The sequence below is a fragment of the Jaculus jaculus genome, chromosome 4 (genome assembly GCF_020740685.1).
Source record: "Jaculus jaculus isolate mJacJac1 chromosome 4, mJacJac1.mat.Y.cur, whole genome shotgun sequence".
NCBI lineage: Eukaryota > Metazoa > Chordata > Mammalia > Rodentia > Dipodidae > Jaculus > Jaculus jaculus.
In genome coordinates this window covers 57,489,759-57,514,080 of record NC_059105.1, presented here as the reverse complement: position 1 = coordinate 57,514,080, position 24,322 = coordinate 57,489,759, and the positions used below count along the sequence as shown (strand labels likewise).

The 24,322-nt window shown below is 36.9% G+C and overlaps 1 protein-coding gene across 1 annotated transcript in view; it reads right to left on the bottom strand.

The window, feature by feature from the left end:
• The window catches only part of Cerkl (ceramide kinase like), a 121,860-nt gene that overhangs the window by 23,000 nt on the left and 74,538 nt on the right, over window positions 1-24,322 (bottom strand). Inside the window, exons 3-5 of the mRNA XM_045147054.1 lie at window positions 18,254-18,385; window positions 10,650-10,713; window positions 4,594-4,736 (exon numbers count right to left, since the gene is read on the bottom strand). Of these exons, the coding sequence (XP_045002989.1) occupies window positions 4,594-4,736; window positions 10,650-10,713; window positions 18,254-18,385 (339 nt within the window). The remainder of the gene's footprint in view (window positions 1-4,593; window positions 4,737-10,649; window positions 10,714-18,253; window positions 18,386-24,322) is intronic.

Below are 24,322 nucleotides of genomic sequence, written 5' to 3'. Positions count from 1 at the left end.
AGTCTTGGGCATGTGTTTTACAAGTCCTAAGGTGATTTGTTTGTACTTTTGGTTTGAAACCATAGTCTGGAACAATTTAGTCTTGTATCTTGACGTAAACCTTTCCAATAGTCTTTTGTCCCTTTACATTTTGTCTTTTGGTCTTCTCATTGGTGATTCATTAAGAGGGCAAAAGAAAAAAATGAAGCATTCTGTTCACAGTAGAGGTTTAGAAGAAGCCACATACGTAGAGCAAGATAGTTAGGATCATTGATGGATCACAGAACTAGATGAAATGCATCTCCCCCATTACCGTGGCTAATTAGGAGTCAGTCATAAAAGCACTCCTCTAGAAAGGCTATTACAAAGCTTAATGGAAGGCTGTCCAGTGCAACAGAGAATGACATATATCACGACTCAAGAAAGTGAAGTTTGTAGCCTGTGAGATAGAAGTATGAAGAGCGTGCTCCAGCACACAGCTTTTGAAATATGGGAGATGGCTTTATTTTCATGTCTTCTCAAGTTTTGCAACATTTATTTCCCCTCTAATCTTATAATTTAGCACCAGAATGAGAAAATAACTTAAATCTTCTTCTACACATTAATGCACACCTTTATCATTGAACATGACATGACTTTTGTGTATATGCATGGGTACATGAATGTTCATATCTGTGTGAGTGTACAATTCAATTAGATTTGCTACTCAGTTCTACCTAAGGGATGCATCTATTGCTGCCTCCCCAGAATTGGGATTATAGGCATGAGCCACCATGCCTGGAATTTTATGTGGGTACTGGGGATCTGAAATCATGTCCTCAGCTCTTATTTGCATGGCAAGAACTTGACTCACTGAGCCATCTCCCCAGCTTCACCACATGAGTTTTTACACTGTGAAAAAAAAAGTTCATCCAGAAAGTATATGTAAAATTCAAAAATTACAGAACATTCTCTATTTTGTTTCAGAAAGCTGCCCTATTTGCCAAGATGCCTATATGTCAAACAACATACCTCACACAAATAACAATAACAGTGGTATGGCTTGAACAATCTCACAGGAGCCATAGATGCTCTACCTCAAGATAAATATTTTAATTACGAAAAGTTCTTCTCCTCAACACTACAAGCAACTTAGCCCACTGCTTCCTTTGCCATACCTGCTAAAGTGTCCTAGATACAAACATAAAGATAACAGTTAATTGTGGCAGACCGCTTCATATTCATTGAGATGAATTTCCAGACAAGATACAGTTATGGAGGAAGGGATATTTATTGAAGCTTACAGATCCAGGGGAAGTTCCATAATGGCAGAAGCTGGTCTGCTTACATAGAACCAAACATACACACACACACACACACACACACAGAGAGAGAGAGAGGGAGAGAGAGAGAAAGCCATCACACAGCACACTTCAGGAACTCCAGCAAGGTACACTTTGCATATCTTTAGATTGGAAATTCAAATCCACTACCATACCTTTAAGATCAGCCCAGTGACCTCCTTCAGCCAGGTGGCTGCAGATACAAACTAAAAACAAATAAAACACTGAATATATTGGGGCCAACTATTCAAACTACCACACTGATGTAGTGTCACTGGTAGGTGACACAACAGACACCAACCACGGAGGCCAATAACCAGAAACAGAAAAGTAATAAATAAAAATAAGAGAAAAAAAAACAAAACTGCCCTTGGAAGTGCAAGCACTTCACTTGGGCAGAACAATTAACTTAATTAACCAGACATCATGAATATTCATAAGGCTGTTAATGTCTCCCACATCCAAACAGATAAATGTGATGTAATGACTTCCTAGTCAAGCATATCTAAAATTCTCATGAAAACAGCACCTACACTTTGGTTCTTTGCCTGAAATATCATAGAAATTAAAATTCCCTTGGCAATATTTTATTCTCAAATTAATTGAAAAGCATAAATTTATTTATACCAACTCTTAGGAATATATGGTTCACAGCCATAAGTATGTGGATTGAGTCTTGTTTTACAACAGCTGGATTGCTTTTTTATTTTTAATGTCCTCTCGGGCTTTTTTACTCCCTCCCTCCTACACACATTTAATCAGAATCTCTCGATAGTTTCTTAGCACCCGTTCCCATAGCAACAAACACCATTCCTAATGGCTAGTAGTTCAAACACAGGCTGATCCATTTGAGTCTGGCCATAATTCAGAGGGTTAGTCTGTAGGTTTAGTGGAGTAATTTACTGAACTCTCTCCCTCTAGGTGTCTCTCTCCAGGAGGTAAATGGCTTCAAAGGAAGACTGTCTCCTCTTGTTCAGCTTGGAAACTTCCTGTTTAGCTCTTGTTTCTGTCCTTTATCAAAAGCCATGACTAGGCATAGCATCCTTATATTAAACAGAGCCAACACATGACATTCTCTTTCTATTAAATGGAATTACTAACCCGCAACTCCTATGGGACAAGCAGAGTTTGGGCAGCCTACTCTTATCTTTAAAAAGAAAATAACTATAATTCCATTTCTACAAGTACCCACTGAGTTACATAGAATAATTTTCAAAATCAGAAGTATGCTTTAAGATATAAAGATGTGATGGCATTCCATTATAAAATCATACATATTTAAAACATAATATGCATAATAACCAGTTTTTATAACAACGGCCTTTTATGTCAGATATATTTCTTGGGATGTCCTCTTCACTTCTGAGTTGTGAATGACCTCAGAGACTTATGTTATAAAAGAAACAAAGGTCTGAGCACATGTGCTTTTCATGGAAGAAAATGTTGCAAAGGTTCTGCAAAGTGCAATCAGAATTACTAAAATGGCTCAAAAGGGTCAAAAGATAAAAGGACATAAAACAACAGTGCAAAATGCATCCTTTTCCCCTCTTTCAGTCACAGTTATTTTATTATTTTTTTCTTAAAAACATTTATACATTTTTACCAATAATCACTAGGGTATGTCCTGATTTATCTCTCCCTTTAAATTCTTGCTTTTATGAAAGATGTTTTTGTCTACTTAATGGCATATATCATAGGATACTTTCAACATCAGAAATATATTTTAAAATGATAAATACCAAATGCTGTAAAATCTCTTAAAGATATCAGTACAACTATTAATTTCACAGTAATACTAGATACACTGAAATGCATACTAAATGAATATAGCTGTCAAACAGAATGTTGAATTTTCTTTCAACCATGTGTATTTATTTTCATAGAGAAAATAGTTTTGTTTCTGGTAAAGCAATAATGTGGGATGTATTTAAAATGAAAAAAATTGCCTGCATTATTGTTTATTGCAATAATTTTTGATAAGTGGATTAGATACAAAATAAACTTGAGAAAGGTATTTTTCTTCCAGGACCAGTCTTGCAAACTATTTTCCTAGCTCTCCCCTATGCTTTCTCCTGTGCCTTTCTACTAGCCATTCTGTGTTCTATGGCACAAAGAATCCTCCTGGACCAAGCTCCATCAGGTATCTTCCTTGATCTGAAACACCTCAGAGTTTCCTCATGCTCTTCAAATGCAACTCAGAACCCATCCTGTAGTACACATGGGGAAGCTTCCATCATCGGGATTGTTTGTTTTGATATTATGGCATATCCTGTCTGAGGCATCTTTTCCATTCCTCAAGCACTTCCAAGGCTTGCCTTTGCTCTTTGCTTTTTTTTTTTTTTTTTAGTTTCGTAGTTAAGAGAAATAACTCATTGCCATCATTTTTTTTAATAACTCACTGGGAGGTATTTTGCCCATGGTACTGACATTTTCTTTTCTTTTTATTTTATTTACTTATTTGAGAGTGACAGAGAGAGAAAGAGGCAGAGAGAGAGAGAGAGACAGGGAGGGAGAGAGAGGGAGAGAATGGGCGCGCCAGGGCTTCCAGCCACTACAAATGAATTCCAGATGCGTGCAACCCCTTGTGCATCTGGCTAACGTGGGTCCTGGGGAACTGAGCCTCGAACCAGGGTCCTTAGGCCTCACAAGCAAGCACGTAACCACTAAGCCATCTCTCCAGCCCATTGCCATCATTTTAGATTATGTATGTGTTACTCTGTATTACATTGTTGTGCATTCCCTATGTTGCGGAGACATGCCTGTGGGTGGATGAGAGACAGTGAGCCTTGCCTTGAAGGAGTTTACCCTCTAGGACCTATTTTCTCTCTCCAGGCAGGAAGAAACTGTTTGTGTTCTCAAGGTTATCTGTTAATGTTTCAATTCGGTGTGGCCCATATTTTACCTCTTATAACATTGTAAACAGCTTTTTCAGAGTCACTTGTTTTAAAGTTTCTTAATTGGTACCATTAGACCTTTAGATGTAAAGTAGGACAATAATTCAATCAATTGATTGTATAAGTAGGTATAAACCTTGGCAGTCATCTAACTTAGTATTATAATAACCTCTAATGAAATGAATACTATGGACTATTCTTCTATTATAGAAAAAGGAAGCTCAAAAAGATTAAATGACTTGCCCTAAGCTTCACATTCCCTAATGGAAGCCATATGCCAAGTACAGCTCTCTCTCAGACTTAGTCTGTATGTTTGACTTATGGCATACTCTCTCAGTGAGGAAGTAAGAAATGGAGCGATGAAAGAGGGTTGACCAAAATATATGGCTGCTCCTTGCCTGCTGGTATTATGCCTAGTGGAAGCTGTGCTCTGACAGGAGTTCGGATGTGGTCTGTGTCCATCCCAGCAATCTTCTGAGCTCTAAGAAGCAATCCATGGGCTACTTCACTAGCAGATCCATCACCTCCAACACAGACAACACTAGCAAAAAGAAAGTAAACAAAGCATCAAAATAATTGTTGTTCATGAAATCTAGTCTTTAAAATTCTTTACTAACCTTACATAGACCGTGTGCATAATTACATACCTTCAAGCATTTCAATATAGGGAAATCATATAAAATAGGAAGCTTCATTAGATGAACTGCTAATTATCAATTATCACTAGCTTATGAACATAGTAATCTCAAATTTGGCCTGGCTTCCATTTCTGTGACATTATGACACTTGTAAATTTAGTTGAACAACCCTTCGTGCATAGGTTGGACTATAATTTTTAAGACATTATGGTAAGTAGCGTTTGAGGATAAGGGATTCACAAATATTATAAACATTATAATATCATAATTTTAATAATCTTTTATAGTTTGAATACATAAAATAATCCTATCAAAATGTTAACAGTTTATCCAAAAGGAAGATTGTGTATTATTCGAAGTAGGTGTCACAACTCAAAAAGCCCAGCAAGAATGAGAGAGTGCACTCAATGTGAAGGGAAGTCGGCTCTCAGTCACAGCCCACTTGCACGGGAGGCCTACCAAAAAAAAAAAAAAAAAAAGTTTCTATTTTTTCTAGAGAAACTGGAGATTCTTGGGAAAGACTATGAATTTATTCATATTAGTGGCTAACATTCATTTTTTTAAACTGTCCATGGGCTATAATCAATCAGCAGGATTTACTTGTTCCCAATATTAAGGACACTCCTAAGAATGTTGGTCAGAGACTGAAAGCCTATACCCCATCACTTCCCACCAATGTCCTCTCAGCCTTTTATTCCCCTCAATTAGCTGATGGTAAAAATTATGGCTCCATATACCCTGGGCAACCCAGGACCATTGTACTTAAAAAGCAAGGGCCAGCTCATTATGGTTCGGGGTATTATTTCTATTTTCATGTTAGAACTGATTCCAGGGGTTCACATAATGTTGACCAATTAACAGGAAAAGGAATATATGCACTGAGAATAAACTATACATCAGATAAAATATTTATCAGCAGGATTACTTTCTGTGCAATAGGCATTAGTCCCACCTTCATAATGGTTAAATCATTAAAGTTAGATTTAAATATTATCTGTTTGATTCAAAACACTCCATGACATTTACAAATACTGTATCAACTTTGCAAAAATCTTGATCCATATTTGTGTACATGCTGATGTTTGTGTGTGATTCACAGGACCATGTAAACTCTTCAAAAATAAAAGTAAACAAGCGTCAAAAAACTTGACTATTGGGCTGGAGAGATGGCTTAGCAGTTAAGCGCTTGCCTGTGAAGCCTAAGGACCCCGGTTCGAGGCTCGGTTCCCCAGGTCCCACGTTAGCCAGATGCACAAGGGGGCGCACGCATCTGGAGTTCGTTTGCAGTGGCTGGAAGCCCTGGCGCGCCCATTCTCTCTCTCTCCCTCTATCTGTCTTTCTCTGTGTCTGTAGCTCTCAAATAAATTAAAAAAAAAAAAAAAAAAAACTTGACTATTGCATACATGGTATGGCAACACATAAAGCCAATGACTGCATCCTCATTATGCTAACTCATTTCACATCACATAATAACTCTTAACAATAAAGTAGCAGTGAATAATAATTATTATTAGTGAGTGTCAGTTAATGAATATCACTATTAAGCACTATTCTCAGCACTCTATGTGTAGTAACTAATTTAAACACGAGCTGTATATGGTTGATACTAATAGACTCTACATACACATTAGGGAGCTAAGGCATAGAAAGACTAAGTAGTCGTTCTACCAGTAACTGCACATATTATTAAATATATCATCATTTTCTACATATGAAACCCAAAGAGAATAGACTTATAGGCAGTTTACTACTTTCAACATCAATAAAACTAACATGAAACAATAAATTAAAATAATTAAACAATTACTATATTACTGCAATGGTTAATGTTCATTGTCACCTTAACTGGATTTAGAACCACTATATTCTGTGTGTGTCTATGAGGATACTTCCAAACAGGGTTAACTGAGAAGGGAAGATTCACCCTGTGGTTGTTTGAATATAAAATGTTTCCTATAGACTAATGTGTTTGAATAGTTAATCCCCAGCTGGGGATGATGTTAGGGAAGGTTGTGGAACACTTAGGAGGTAGGATCTTGCAGGAGAAAGCATGTCACAGGGGCAAGCCCTGAGGTGTTAAAGCTCATCCCTGCTTGCTGTTCTCTTTCTACTTCTAATCTGCTGGTGCGATGATGCGGCACCTACTTGCTGTTCCTGTGACACTACCCCCACCATGACTGAGAGGGTAAACCAACACAAACTCCTTCTCTAAGCTGCTTCTGCTCATTGATATACAACCTGAATGTGGGCAGCACCATTCTCCTTATAGGTTGGGGTCCTGGACGGAATCAAAAGGAAAAGCAAACTGAGGATCAGCATTCATTTCTTTCTCTCCTGGCTCATTATGGATACAATGTGATAACCTTTTATATTTTTGCTCTAATACCTTCCTACCATAATCAACAATATCATCTCAAACTTTGAGTCAAACAATAATTCCTTTCTAAGTTGCTTTTTGCCAGGTTTTATGTCACAGCAAAGAGAAAATAAACTAATATATCACTAAGATGAATATTTGGGTACATTTACGCAATCCAAAATATATTTAATGTAATGAGGTCATTTAACTAAATAGGAGTTACTCAAGTATTCCTTTACATGTGGTAAATCTTGTCTCTGAATAAGTAAAATGCTGATGTATCACTTTGTCTATAAAAGTAGAATGGGGTATAATATTTTACTTCCCTTTCTAAAGTAGTAATACAGACTTTGTAAAGTGACTGCTTTATATTTGTTTATTCTCTGATATCATTTTTGAACTGTGAAGTATTAATTTTGATTCAAAGTTTTCTTTTTGGAAAGAAATTTTATCTTTACCTTAGTAATACAAATACCATAGTCAACCTGAGAAAATGTGAATATTACTTAATAATGCCTTGTTTATTATGGACCTATCTAATGATAAGATGAACAAAAGAAAAAGATGATATAATCCAATAATTTTTTTAAATGAATCATACCAGAGCTAGAGTGAGACCCTCCCTTGAAAACAAACAAACAAACAAAAACCTGAATCAAAAGGGAAATAACTAATATATTTTTGTAATGGAATAAAAGCTATAAGTTGGTATAATAATTGCATCTATAAATGCAACTGTTACTGCTTGGAACATACAAAATTACATTACTATTTTCTTTTCATTTACAAAACTTTCTCTTCAAGACTAGTGTAAATAAGGGGCAATATGGAATCTGAAGATCCCCCAGGTTTTAGCAGTGGATTTGACAGTGTTTTCTAGAACACAATGGAGTGGGGCAGCAGCTGTCATGAGTACTGATAGACTATTTCTGTTTCCTGTAAAAATATGTCACAACGTGTCTTCATAAAACTTATGTGCTTTTGCAGTTTTTAAAACTCCAAAACCTTAGGAAAGATAATTTCTTAAACATCACTAACCAAATCATTTCATTTAGTTAAGATACATGGACGCTTTTTTGCATATAGCTTCTCTGCCCTGTGTCTAGAAACCTTCTAGCCACTTCCTATCAGTAGTTCTGTTACAGTCAGCAGAAATGCCAAAGACCAAAGTTCTTGAAGGAATAAGATCCCATCTCTCATAAAATGAAATGGCATCTTGGGTTATTTACCCCATTCTTAAATCTCCTCTGTACATGTTCTGAAAAAATGCTCTTAGGGCTATTTTTTGAGCAGGATTAGGGACAGGGAAACACACTACTATAGGACACTATGTTTCTGAAAAAAAATCTAATCTACTTAGGAAATTATTTATTGAGTGCCTAATGAAATCATATTTCCATTTTTCTCACACAATGCTCTATACATTTCTAAGTGAGAAGACTTAAAGTTACCTTTATTAAAATTATTAAACCAACCTCTATATCAATTCCTACTAGCAAAACTGAACCCATGAAAATAAACAAACTCCATAAAAGATTATGTAACATAGTTGAATTCTAATAGAAAGGTCAAATTTTATAAAGCCAAAGTAAAGCAGCATATTTTAGAATATGGTAGCAAATCAAAGAATGCAGTTTCTACAGCAGTTAGAACAATTTGTTAAAAAATATGTGAGTAACAACTGGAGGTTCTAATTTTCATGTAGCACACAGTGCAAAATAATAACACATGGGAAATAAAAACTGAATGTGCTTGGGAAATGAGAAAACAATTACTATACTTAATTTGTGTGATTGTCATTCTTCATTCTACAAAGTCCTTCTTAATCCTTTGTCATAAGATAATCACCAAGAGAATGCATTGCAGATACCACCTTAAGCAGAACACTTCATGTCACTACTGAACAAGTCCACATTTCATATCTCTCATAGCCATCATCCTCATTATTTATATAATCAAATTTCAGTGCAATCTCTCACTACAACACAGCAATTTTCATGTACTCATTGAACATAATACTCTTAGTACTTTCCTTAAACTTTACCTATTCAAGATTTCTTTTTTTAATTTTTTTGTTCATTTTTTATTTATTTGAGAGCAACAGACACACACAAAGAGAGAAAGAAAGAGAGAGAGAGAGAGAAAAGGAGAGAGAGAATGGGCATGCCAGGGCTTCTAGCCACTGCAAACAAACTCCAGATGCATGCGCCCCCTTGTGCATCTGGCTAATGTGGGTCCTGGAGAATTGAGCCTCGAACTGGGGTCCTTAGGCTTCACAGGCAAGCGCTTAACCGCTAAGCCACCTCTCCCGCCCTCAAGATTTATTAAATGTAGTACTATTCCTTCTCTCCATGACTAAGTATGAAATTTTAAAATAATTAGCTACCTCTTATTCTTTATCTTTTTGCTTATATAATATTGCCATATAGATTTATTCCCCTGGATTAAATTATGTTTTGCTAAATTATGTTTTACTTGCCAAACTTTACACCTCAGTATCTATGATATTGGTTTGTTTTTTTTTTTTTCCTCATCAAAATACAGTATGCATTGCTGAAAAGCAACACTGTCAGTGCTTTACTTGGCTTCATCAATTCTTGCCTTTGGAAAGATTAATGCCTTTCATTGTGGTAACAGTACAGACCAACTGCCTTTCTTGACTTCATAGGTCTTTCCTTGATCTCTCTCCATCTCTATATGACCCAAACAATTCACATGCCACCTTTATACACTCTCGGGTGTCCATTATTGCAAAATCATTCTCCCAAAAGGAACATGTTTTAGTCATATGTACCAATGCAGCACTGTTTCACATCAAGTCACCTTTTAGTTATGGCTGTTAAATGAATATCATTTGTTTTTTTCCCAAATATTGAAATGTTACTGAGCAATTTCTGCATACTCCAGCAATGCATTGTAAACAATAGTTTCTAATGTGAATAGCACATCTACTTATTCAATAAGCTATGAGATAATTAAAATTAGCATCATTTGTTCTAAAAATCATAGAATTGTAAATATATATATATACCTCAATGAATCATAGCAAGGTTAACTATTGATAGCTATTAAAACTTCCAACAAACTACAAAAGAGGACCATAGCATGGTTGTACCATATGACCATATCTTTCACAATATTCTTCTTAATACTCACATTTTAAGAGCCAAAACAGTAATGATAAATAGAATCAATGAACATTAAGCATAGGGTAATATACTGTAATTTCCCAACATATTTAATTAAATATCTCTTTTTGCTTTTCTATGTCAGTTGCTGAGGTGGATGATCATGCCATATTACCATTAATTATTACTGCATAGATGCACACCAAACAGCCTGATTATATATATTACAGATACTTAAATTATAGGTCTCAAGTAGGTGACTAAAAACTAACAAAAACATTTAATAACATAATATATAAAGAACATGTAATATTAACAATGTAACCTACCCATCAAATCCCTGGAGTTCACATTCATTAAGTAGGGAAACCGCATGCCCTTTATATTCAGTTACTATTAAAAAATAAAACAGAAAAGTGAAAATCTTAAATAATGATTATACTTCTTAGCCTGATTTGGAAAAATAATATGAATAACATATGGCCAGGTCATAAAACATTTATTCTTAAATATTTGTATTTTAATTATAGTAAAGAGAGGAAAATTGCCTGGTGTATTTTACAGCTTCATATAAAAGAAGGTTATACATTTGTTCCAACAAAAGTCATTTGGGGATATCCAACATACAGTGTTTAGAGAAGTTATCTTAGTGCCTGTTTGTTTAGCATTCCCTAAATAAGACACATTTCCTTTAAATCAGAAGCCTCAGAGCAGGAGTATTTTGAAAATACAGCGTATTAGCTGGCACTGAACAGTCAATGTTAAATGACTTTGGCAACCTTACATGAATAAATTACTTGAAAGGTTAGAGTAAGATTTACATACCAGAAGATTATGTGTCTGGAACTGCTAGACTAAAAAAAGGAGGAGTTGGATGTGATAATATAAAGTGAAGCCAACACCAATGATAAGAGACCCAAACCCAGGGGGAGGGTGACACACAGGCGCACCAGAGCCCAAGTCCTTGGAGGAAATGAATCTGTCATACCGTATAGTTGTCGCAACAGTCACTGATGCCCTGTACAGCACTGAAAACACCAGTGAAACAGGATGAGCGGGCACACTGCAGATGGCACAGAGCATCACCAGCACATTTAGCATTTTCTGGGCATCTCTGCCAGAAGAGGCAGCCCAGCTGTATCCACCCATCAAAGATGTCTACTGACTGATATGGCTCTGCAGATGGATTTTCTGTGTAAGAATGTGCATCATTATATGCAAGATTACATTAATCTTTCATGCCTGTCTGTCCCTGGTGCCAGCGTGGTTCAAGCTTTGCCTACAATGCTTTTAGATATTGTTAAAAATTATTAGTCTTGGTGTCCAAGAGAATCACTATCCAACACTGTTACTTTGTAATTCTCCCCGAGCTTATTCAAAATGCTGCTAACATGCACATGAATAAAACTTACATTAAATTTCATTCAGGGAAGTGTAAGAAAATGAAATATAAAATATTAATAAAGTTGCAAGGCAATATTATCATAAAAGCTGAGTGTTGATCATTCATTTATAACCATAGCAAGTAGTTACAGCCTTAATATACCAAAGAATAGAATATCTTATGTATGCAAATTAAAAATAATAAAGATATTCTGAAGAACAATTAATGATGCAAATCAGTTTATCAAATATTATATATATATATATAGCATATATATAATATATATATATGGCATAAAATTAGCTTTAAAGTTATTTTATACCAAAGAGGTATTTACTTAGGTAAAATTTAAAATATTCTAAATTCTCCTTGATGTTGCAAATGGTATTTGACTATACTTTAATATAACATGTCCAGGAAGAGTACTTTTAAGGGAAATTGTACATGATAAATAAAATCATAGCTGGAACAAAAATTTAAACATTGAAATACACCCATCTAGGGAGCCCATGAGTATCCAATGTTTTTGGTAGTATTAACAAAATGAATGGTCTTTGTTCTTAGAGATTTTTCATTCTGGAGATATGTAAAATACACTAATTAACAATGATATTTGAATATATATCAGGAAATAGTAGTTAATGGTCATAGACAAAAACAAGATAGGAAAAAGGGATGAAGCATGACTTGAACTATTAAAAGTAGAAAGAATCAAACATTTGTTTAGATTGGTTCTTATGGTCTCTAGAGCAGAAAGACTCAGGTTCAAACCATGATTCTCTGACTATTCATTAAAAGTGGATTGCCAGGGTCTTGGAAAAATGGCTCAGTCCATAGTATGCTTGCCCCTGCAATCATCAGGTCCTGAATTCAGTATCCACCAGTCACGTAACAGCCTGCTACAGCAGTGAATGACTATAGTCCCAGCACTGGGGAGACAGATATTTGTAGTCTCCACAATTGACTGATCTTTGAACACAGTTCCCTCTGCTGGAATCCTCTACCTTTTGGCAAAAAAAAAAAAAAAAAAAAAATTACTGCCTCAATAAGACTAGAGGAAAATATGTCTTGATATTGATATTGAATACTGATGTTGAATTTTCAGTAAAATAGAATGAATAAAATTTGGACATGAAAGAAACTTGTCCTGCCTGATGACAAAGTTTATTATGGGACAGGATACTGGGAAACCATGTTCTACCTACCCCACAGGATTTCAAATTCAGGAAGCTCAAAATAGAACCCAAATGTGTACTTTCAAATTTCATTATTTTCCAGTTCCACTCCTGAAGACAGGAAAGGACTTCTTCAGTTCTGTCTCCCTCCCTCTACTCTCTACACTCTCCATAGCAACACGCCACCATTAGTTTTCAAATCATGCTGCAGCCTCCATTCTTTACCCACAGTCGTTGATCTCAAGATGGTTCTCACCACATCTCCTGTGTATGCTATGATAGCCTCTTCTCTAGTCTCCCTCAAATTCTCTCCCACTATACTCAGAAAGTTCTTTTTCAAACATGTTTTCCTTCACTTCATTCCATAAATGACACCAATGACTCTTCACTGTCTCCATGGATACTTTTTCATCCATCTTATTCACATATGAATGTTGGAAACACTGTTGGCCATATGCACTCACAATTAGGCTGTAAATAATTGTGAATGCATGTGGCCACACTCAAAGAGCAGTCACTGGCAATGATAACGGTAATGACCTTGATAAGGTCTGGCACCTTAGTCAATGTGAAAAGTGACTAAGTAAGACTAACTGTGGCCACTGAGATCAAGGGTAGAGAGCTCAGGGATTCTTATATAATAGAATACATTCATTATATCTCACTACCAAAGATAACATTGACTCCAGTTGGTAACAACTGCAAGGAGGCAACGGTCAACTCTCAATTTCTCTATGTTGTCCCTAGCAAATATTTATATCTAGCAGAAAAGCAGTAGGGTACCTGATGAACATTCAATGCCAGAACTATTCACAAGCCAGGTGACCTTAGGCTGATTCGCTTCATAAGCAAAGGCACCTTTGTGCTAAGTCAACATAAAGGATTGTACCTGCATAACAGTACCCTGAGTCTGAAATTTTTTAAAAAGCCAAATATAATTGTTTAATAATCACATACCTTGCCCCTGGTGTAGGATGCTAAGACATCCTTGAGAAGTATCACACACATTAACTATGCTACACCACATAGGGAAGTGGGACCATATGGGCTCTGATGTGCTTTTCTCTGATTTCTCAGCCTCTTTGATGTTTTACCTTTTTGCTTATAAATTAGCCTATCGATGACCTTTCAAAATATTATTCATACTTATAATGATATAATCTCTAAAACATGCTTTGCTTTGGGAGTGAGAGGAAGAAATATCACACACCAGCAGAGGCATACCACTCATTTTCTTCTTTGATCCCTCTACCAAATAGTTACCAGAGAAGTGTTTCCATTTCTTTGAGGTTTTTCAAAAATATCTGCTAATGCTGTTATTAGATAATATGATATTAGTGACAGTCACAGTATGTTAGAATATGACCTGAAATTTTAGCTCCAATATAGCAAAAGATGCTGATCTATATTCAGAACTAATTAGAGTATCAGCACAAATCACAATGGAAGTAGTAAGAATATTTTTAATAAAGTGGTGAGAGACAAGTTTAAAAATATATATACAGAGGCTAGAGAAAATATATACAGAGGCTGGAGAGATGGCTCAGTGGCTAAGATGCTTGCCTGCAAAGCCCAAGAATCTGAGTTCAATTCTCCAGTACACATGCAAAGCCAGATGCACTAAGTGGCACATGCATCTGGAGGTCATTTGTGGTGGCAGAAAGCTCTGTCATGCCCATACTCTCTCTGTGTCTGCCTCTCTCTTTCTGTTATACATAAATAAATAAATGGAAATGGTTAGTTATAGTAAATACATAGCTGCAATTTTTCAAGTCATGCATCATATTTATATAGCAAGATTTCCTAATGAATTAATCATGATACACAATTTAGATAACACATATTCTGTTGTGCACTGGTGAGTCTAAATTGAACATGTTAGGACAGCAGACATGCAGAAGATCTGTATTACTTTTTATGTCTTTTCATTAAATAAAATGTAAATTAAATCGTATTAGTATTATGAAAGTGAAACACATAACCTTATGGCCATAATTTTATAGCACTTTATGACATGCAAACTGATTTCATAAAACAACATTCTAAGATAGGCAAGAAGACTAAAACATTTCAAGTATCCACATGTTTATTCAGTTTCTGACCCAAAATAGGAAACATTTTTAGATAAATATTAAATAAATTTATAACGCAGTATATAAGTTTGCCTGTAGGAGGAGTGTTAGGTAGCAAATAATTAACTATTTTGCACAAATTCAAAAATTAATTTGATATTTGCTTCATGTAATATCTCAATTGTGTTCTATTTTAAAAATTTAATTTTTGGGTGTTAACATAGTAAATCATAATTAGGAATTTGGAAGATAACCTAGGACATATTTCATTCTCCACTACAATTGTTGTAAGAAGAAAAATACATTCTTTTTTTGTTTGTTTGTTCTTGGTTTTTCGAGGTAGGGTCTCACTCTAGGCCAGGTTGACCTGGGATTCCTTCTGTAGTCTTAGGGTGTCCTTGAACTCACAGCAATCCTCCTACCTCTGCCTCCCAAGTGCTTGCACCACCATGCCCAGCAGAACAATACATTCTTATCACCAGCTTCTCCTCAGCTCTACCCAGGTCTCCTTTGCTTCTATCTCAATCTTTTTTTTTTCTTTCTCTCTCTCTCTCTTAATCTTTCTTTCTCTCTTTTTCTCTCTTCTTTTTTTCCCTCTCTCCCATTCTCCCTATTCTTCCCCTTCCCCTCTGCCCTTAATCCTCATTCCACTGGTGAAGGTGTCTCAACCAAGCCAGATTACAACACTACATTTTTTTTAAAGTTTACGCCAGCTATGAACCAGTGTAGCATGTAGATACACGCATAGTTTGGACTCAAGCTTTCTTTGAATGCATTGTTGCTTTGCACTTCTTCCCCCTTAAAAGAATCCAGATTTACTTCAGGCATGTTTGGGAAGTGGGAGATGATCCTCAGTTCCTAAAAAGAGTTTCATTAGCTAAGGTTGCACACATACACTGCCTTTGTAGAACCAAAACCAAACAAAGAAATTTTGATGCATGCCACTGGGTTTTCCTTTCTCAAATATATATGCCTCTAAACATCTTACTAAGCATGAATAAGAAAAAAAAAAAAGACCACTGACAGCTATTTTATAAGGATAAAATGAACCAGACTTAAGATGATCTCAAAGCAAGGATAGACCCAAGGCTATAAAAAAAACTCACAAAATATTGCATTCCCCTGACACCCTCTATTTTTCTCTTCTTCCCCACCTATACATGCCTGCTACAATGTAGTACTTGGTCCCTTGTCTGCATTTTTTTTTTTTTTTTTTGCTTCTTAAAAACTGTCAAGTTCACATGCTTTTTAGTTCTCTTATCAAAATGAATACCACTCTCACATATTATAGTTCTGCTGTTTCTACCAAAGTTGGAATGCTTAGTATCTATTTGACTTCCCAATATCTTAAATATCACTAAATAATAAGGATGGCAACTTACTCAATTTTCATTCTGTACAAAGCAAGCACTCAACAAGAGGTTATTTGCTTGAGTCTGATCTCAAATGCTTGGTCTCAAGTGATCGTCTTGCCTTAGTCTCCCAAATCCAAGCTACTATAGGGTGTAGCTCTAGTGAAAGATTAACAAACTGATTGATACATAGCAATTCCCATGTCAAAATGTTACATAGTGTTCACATATGAAAATTACACAGCAATTAATGTTAATCAATTTTCAAATAAGTTTACTTTAATTACATCATCCCAATATGAATATCTGTTGTTTTTCTTCAACCAATCTTTATAACTTGTCAAGAGAAAGCAAGAATAAACATGAATTTTCTCTTTTCCTTTTGAATCACCTCTTAGTAAGCTAAGTCATAAGCATGAAAACTAATCTTTTCACTATATCTTTATTTCAATTATGAAATTAATCTTGGGCTGGAGAGATGGCTTACTGGTTAATTCATTTGTCTACAAAGTCAAAAGACCCAGGTTCAATTCCCCAATACTCACACAAGATGGTGTATGTGTCTGGAGTTTGTTGGCAGTGGCTAGTGGCCCTGGTGTGCCCATTCTCTATCTTCCTCTTTCCCTCTCACTCTCTCAAATAAATAATTTAAAAATTCATCTTGAGTTCCTTTGCTTTTGATATTTGTGTTTGATTGTTTCTTAAGATAAGGTCTTTCTGCATATTCCAATTTTGCCTCAAACTCACAATCTTTGGGTCTCAGCCTCTCCAGTGCTGGGAATACTGTGGTGTACCACCACCATGCTTGGTTCTCCTTCAATTTTCATGAAAATTTCTCTTTAATTTTCATTGTAGTAGATATCTTCAGAGTTAAACTTCTGCCTTTGTGGAACCTCCATTTATGCCAATTCCTTCAAATCACTGTGTTTCTATGACCAGATTTACATTGTAAAACTTATCTTCCTTCATTATAGCTGAGCAAAACCACATACTGTGAATCCTTTCTCCAGAAACTTCTTATGACAACTAGGTGACTCTAAATGTAGTGTGAGCTTACATCCTGAATATTTTTACTAATGGTCTCCATCAGTTGAAATCAATTTCAAATTACCACTGTGTTAATGAAACTACATAAAAATAAAGCCAGGCATGGTGGCACATGCCTTTAATCCCAGCACTCTGGAGGCAGAGGTAGGAGGATCACTGTGAGTTCAAGGCCAGCCTGAGACTACACAGTGAATTGCAGGTCAGCCTGGGCCAGAGCAAGACTGTAACTTGAAAAAAGAAAAAGAAAAAAATTAAAGTTAGCAAAACTGATTTTTAGATTCTAGCCATCCTTCTCCATAACCAGCCATAGGTAAATAAGTCCCATGGAAACAAAAATAGTTGGTTGCCAAACGCCAGGAAAGATATTACTAACCATCTTTCTAATTTTAATATTTATAAAATTCCATTTTTCTTAGCAAAACTAAGTGTATTGTATTCTCATTTCAATCAATGAATGTAAGCTCCTGGGTTCTCCAAATTCAACAGCAGTTAAGTGCTTAGTTTTGACCTAACCAGCAGGGGTCAGAGTCAGAACAAAAACCATAAGGAATCCTTAAGTACACAAGTGAGCAAGAGATTTGTTGCTTGACAAATTGCAGAAATAATGTGTGAATGGCAAGCATCTCTCTGATGATACCAAAAATAAAATTTCCTTTCAAATAATACCTAGCAACTATTAAGTTCTGAAAAAGACCTATAAGAAAAAAAATATTGATACTGTACTAAAAATGGCACAGTAAAAACAACAAAACAAAAAACTATTACTTTAGAACTGGCTGCAGATTATGGGACCACATAAAGAAGCTTTATATATTGCCAGCAGCTGCCCAAGTTTACATTAACAAGTCATCTGCTTCTACGTGTTTTTTAAGGTGGTAAAATTATATTCTCTTAGTAACTTACTGGTTACATCAGTCTTTATTCCTGCAAGCTTCAGCAGAGGTTCTACCTTTTCATAATAGACTTGGACAGCTTCTTTTTTGTGACTTTGCGGGTTAAGGAGTATTTTTAAAGCCTTCGGTCTGTTTGAAAAACCTGAAATGAAAATGGGGTCAGAATGTCTTACCAGCATTTTACAATGTCACATACATAATCATAAAGCATTTTTTATTTTTATTCTAAATTCTTCCCAAAGTGTTCCTGAGTGTAGCTTGATTTTAAAGCATTTGTTTTCCTGGCAGTTATAAACAAGCTATTTAATTTATGAAGGAAGGTATAAATGAAACCACTTTTAAATATTAGGCTATACTGACACTGACCAAATCACAGGTAATAGAGCAAATGCTACTTTGCATTTGTTTCTGGAGTAACCTGATGGACTGTAACAAAGAGAAAGGTACATTTCCTTTCCTGAGATAAATATGCTCATTACTGGCACCCCAGCAACCCCAGGGCTACTGACGCCTGACCTACTGATGACCCCAGGGCAGAAGACAGTAAGTACCCAGGGGTGAGCCTGCTTCCAGAGCCACGCACACTGGTAGCTAAAAGGAGAGTACAGGTCAGAGTTCAAGCCCCACTAGTAGACAGGGGAGAAAGCACTTTTCCCCTGAGAACTGTGAATGCACCGCCTCTTGGAGGGGAGCCCCGGAGACAGGGCTGCCTCACAGTTGGGTCTGAGATTTGATACTACAATTTTCTGGGCTTGCAAGATGCTTATCACTGAGAGCCCAGTTGGAGCAGGTGCAAAGCAAATTCTCTGTTGTTAGGAAGGGGCAGGAGCCAAAAGAAAGCTGACAACCGTTCCTCTTAAGCTGCTCACAGAGGACCACATTTCAAGGTTACAGAAGCAGTTTTTAATAAAATCTATTACTAAAGACAAGTGAAAAATGTCTGTTTATACTAAACTCGGTGTGTCTACCTCAAGGAGAGATAATATTTTATCTCTCAAAATATTTTACACACACACACACACACACACACACACACACACACACACGTCAACAGCACAAACTGTTTTCAGTTCAAGAAGAGTTGGGGATGCGGATAGTGTCACATTGAACTCCAGGTGACTGTGCAGGGTATCTGCTTGCCTACAAGCCTCAGTGTCCTCATCACCAAGGCTAGAAATTTGCCCATGCCCAATGACACCCTTTTCCATTTTCCAATTCCTGCACTTAATCGAGGGCCCAGCACCCTGTGATAAAGTATTTACTTCCAGGTCTCTGAGGTCAATTACTGTCACTCTCTGGTTGGGGACATTACACAGGCCTGGCTGCTCTCTCTAGACCAACTGTCACTTGACATCTTAGCTCCTATGCTTACCTGTTCCAAAGAGACCCCGGTTCCTTTCCTCCTGTGACCCATACTTGTCCCTTCAAAATGGCATTCACAGCCTCTTTCTCCATACCCCAATCATTCTCCTCTCCACACTTGCTCACAAAACATTCAAGAAATGCTTAGTGAACTTTCATGCTGAACGGGGAATGGAAGTCACCTGACAGTAACACAATGCCTAAGACCTATGAAACGATGCAGTCTGGATTTGCCAGCGGAGAGGCATGGCTCTCAGAGGAAGGAGGTTGCTTCTTAGCTGGGATCTGGGAAAGGCTTCCAGAAGAAGGGATTTGAGTGGGGCCTTGACTATCTGCACCACCTAGAAATCCTGTTCTGGCAGATAGCTGTTGATCGTGCTCCTTAGCAAAATCCAGGGAAGGCTAGACATTCTAAGTTGATGCCACCCACTCTAAATGACCACGTCATGCTGTTAGTCCATGGGAAGTTCCTGAACCATTTCAGCTTTCTCATCATGGTTTAGACTCACTGCTCTACTGTACAATGCTAAGCCTGCTGGTTATTTACTCAGATGACTGTCCCTTTAAAAAAAAAAATCAAAATTCTACTATTTTCCAAGCTTGCTCCAAATCACACTGCCTTCCTGAAACCTTTCCTAATCACCAGCAGAACTCAACCCTCTCTTGTCTTCTCTGCTTTCTTGTATCATTTATGAAAAAGAAAACTGTTGAAAGACATAGCATTTCAAGACTGCCACAACCAATCCTGGGATGGTACTACATGGAATGATGACAGTAATGTTCTACATTCTATTTTGAAACATCCAACTCAATGTGTCATAATGACACTAAACAAAGGCCAAGAAGGGAAAGCTGGTCTTACAATGAATTCAAGGCATTGAAGAGTAAGAAAAATCTCATTTTCAGTCATTAGAATAACTAATTCAGGCAAGAAGTAATGGATATTGAAGCCATATGAATAATCAGGGACAGACTATTTACATATATTACATATATTTCAACTCCATACTACCTTTGAAGAATAGCAAAACAATCACCACTAGGTGCAATGCATGATTCAGGATCAGGTAAAAAATACTGTTAAAATGGACAATATTGATGTTCATTAACCAAGAGGACTAAGCAAGTAAACCCTAGTATTGCTTTTCTTTTCTTTTTTAATTTTTTATTTATTTGAGAGCGACAGACACAGAGAGAAAGACAGATAGAGGGAGAGAGAGAGAATGGGCGCGCCAGGGCTTCCAGCCTCTGCAAATGAACTCCAGACGCGTGCGCCCCCTTGTGCATCTGGCTATTGTGGGACCTGGAGAACCGAGCCTCGAACCAGGGTCCTTAGGCTTCACAGGCAAGTGCTTAACCGCTAAGCCATCTCTCCAGCCCTAGTATTGCTTTTCTTAAAATGTAATAGGGACATAAACTTGCTCTAAACTTCAGACACCAACAGTTAGATGAATGTCTTGATTACATTCACTTTACCTGATAAATTTACCTGGATTCCCTTTCATTTCTCAAGCAGAGACAGTCTCGGTCAGGATGGTGTTATTATATAAACTAACTTTTAATTCTCTTTCTTGCTATAATCCTTCATTTCTTCACAAAAAAAATCCTGTGCCTGCTATGGGCCAGGAAGGGGCAGTGATTGGCTGAGGCTCCTTCAAGAAGTAAGGTCTCTTCTGCTCTTGAGATGCTTTCATTTTAATGGCAAGAGACAGAAACTAATGAGAGAATTCAGTATGGCAGTATGCCAAATGGTAGTGAGTTCTAGGGATAATAATGAAGGTGTGCAGTGGGAGAGGGGCCAAGGCAGAAGTGACTTCCTGGCCAGGGAAAGTCGGTTCCCCAGGAGTCTCACAGGTATTTCTGGCTTCTGCTGGGTAGGAGAAGCATGGTGAAGTTTGAGCACAACAACATGACCTTGGGTTTCCAGAGGCTCCCTGTGGGAGTATGTACAAAGTGGGAACAAATAGGAAGAAAGGAGGAAAGTCAGCAGAGTTGGGAGGGAAACTGAAGTGGGTGCAATTGGGGTCATAAAAAATGATGTTCTAGATATATTTTTGACAGTGGACTAGATCAGGTGCTTTGACTCTGTAGATATACTTAAAAGTATCAATAACTGGATAAAGGGAAGATGAAGATGTGTTTTATAAGAAGGAGTGACAAAAAGTTTGAGTCAATAAATCACAGACTTAGTAGGAGAGAAGAATTTTAAAGGAGAAAAGATCAGGTATGTTAAGAAGAACAAAAAGAATAAGGTAAAAGAAAAAAGTTTGAAACCAGACTGGTAATGCCAACAAGATGACATGATGGGCTGGAAGGTTCATCAGGATCACCCAAGGGTTCTTCTATAAAACAGATCTTTAGGCCCTAGTTCTAAGATGCAGGGCTTAGCAGTCTGTAGTAGACACTTTGGTGGGAGTCTATCAGCAACGTGTTCCAGATGATGCTGGTGCTGACCTGGGGATAACATTTTCAGAACCATTGCTGTGCCATAGCTAACCTGGTAGCTCATACCTGTAAAATCACAACAGGAGAGACTCAGGCAAGAATGTTGCAAGTTCAAAGCCAGTCTATACCACATAGTGGGAGTCTGTCTCAAAAAACAAATAGGAAGGGGGAAATTTTTTTAAAGAATTATGTGAGAGTGTGAATGAATCAAACTGCACAAATGCAGATCAAGATCTTGCAGAAAAGAAAACCAAAGTCTGAGAGAAGATGTATAAAAGCATCAAATCTTAAGCAGCAAAGGATTTCACAAAGTAATCATGAGATAGTAGCTTCAGTGTTCAAGTAATAAAATTAATGGCCCAGATCTTTGTATGGCAGTGCTAGCTAGAGGAGTCTGGTGAATTGAGTGAAACTGCTGAGGATCTTAAGGTAGCAAGTGAGAAATGGAAGGAAGACATGGGTAACATCTCCAGAGTAAGTGTGGGAGATACATGGCAGAGAAAACAGTCACCCCATGAGAGGAACTGAAGACCCTTGGGAGACCTGGGCCTGTACTGAGACAAGAATGCAGGCAAATATTTGGATAAGTGGTTAAAACAGAATTTGTGAATGGTAAGCCAATGATTCCAGGGGTTTAAGTGAAATAGTGTCTGAGATTGAGGAGAACAGGTGATGTTCTCAGGGTAGGGATGTGGAGTGCCCTATTGGAATGGAGAATCCACGTGATGAGGAGGTCTTTACAATGAAATGGTGTGAAAGAGAGTGCTTGCAGGTGATAAGGGTGGAGAGCTGGGCCTGAGGGGATAGGAGGGTGGATCTTGCCCTAAGCACATGAAACTCTAAGAACTCTTTTCTCCAGCCAGAGTCAGAGCTGAGGTAGGAGCAATAGTGCTCAGAGTTGGAAGGTCTTAAAAGTCCCTGTCCTTCTTAGCATCCTGAAAGGTGTCTAATTCTGAAGTCAGATTGGTGTGAGGCCCTAAAGTATGGTCGGTTTTTTTTTTTTGTTTGTTTGTTTTGGGTTGTTTTTTTTTTTGGTTTGTTTGTTTGTTTGTTTTTACCAACTAACCAGCCAACTCAATGGAAAGAAATGCTGTATATTGGAGAACCTCATGCTTAACTGTGCTGCATGCAGATGAAATATTTCCATGAATTAGATTCCAAACCCTCCTTAAATGACACCTAGTATCCCTCCTGGAGAAAAGCCACTGGTAAATCTTTGGAAATCCTTCCAAAAATATTCTGTACAAACACCAACACTGACATGTTTCCTGTGGTTTGTCACATAAACAGGAGCCTCCCTATAGGCCATTCTTCATCTTTTTCTTTCCTTTTAGAACAGTTGTTTTAAAGATGGTTTCATATCACTTCACAGAATGTTATCTCTTTTAAACCTTCTGTTGCACAAAGCTCTCAACCAAGCAGCTTGTGGGAGGAAAGGGTTTATTTTGGCTTAAGGACTCTAGAGGAAGCTCCATGATGCAGGGGAAAACATGGAATGAGTAGAGGCTAGATATCACCTCCTAATCAACATCAGGTGAACAACAACAGCAGAAGAGTGTGACAAACACTGGCAAGGGGAAGTTGGCTATAACACACATAAGCCCTTCCCCATCAAGACACTTCCAACAAGGTTGCAAGGGATCAAGCATTCAGAACACATAAACTTATGAGAGACACCTAAATCAAATAACCACACCTTCCTAGAACTCTCTGGTATAGAGGAAGCTGAATTTAATTAAATAACACCTTGGGATGAATATTTGGTTGGTGTCCATTCTTTATTTACTGCAAGTAATGCTCACTGGATGTTATTTGTATCTGTTAAAAGCAGACTAGGAAACAAGGATAGTTTGCAGAAGTAGATTCACTGGATCAAAGGTCATACATGCTCAAGAATTCCTTATGTACTATAAAGTGGTTGGCCATAAAAACAAATTGAGAATTGGGACAAAAATCTGGATGCTTGGATAAAAGTAATTGTCTTAAATCTTGACTCTGGTATTTATAAACTATGCAGTTTTGAATTACTATCTTGTGGTATGAGGGTAATAATAATAGTACATTCTGCATAAGATAATTGCAATTACTGAATAAATCAATGCATAGTGATTTTGTTTTAAAAGTACCTAGCCACATACTGAGTTCTCAATAAATCTACCTATTTTCATTATCAATTTAAACTTTACCAAGAACTAAGAAAGTTTATTCTTCCACACTCATAAACAGTATCCAACTTTCAAACTTTAATTTCAAACTTTCGAATCTTTGTCAA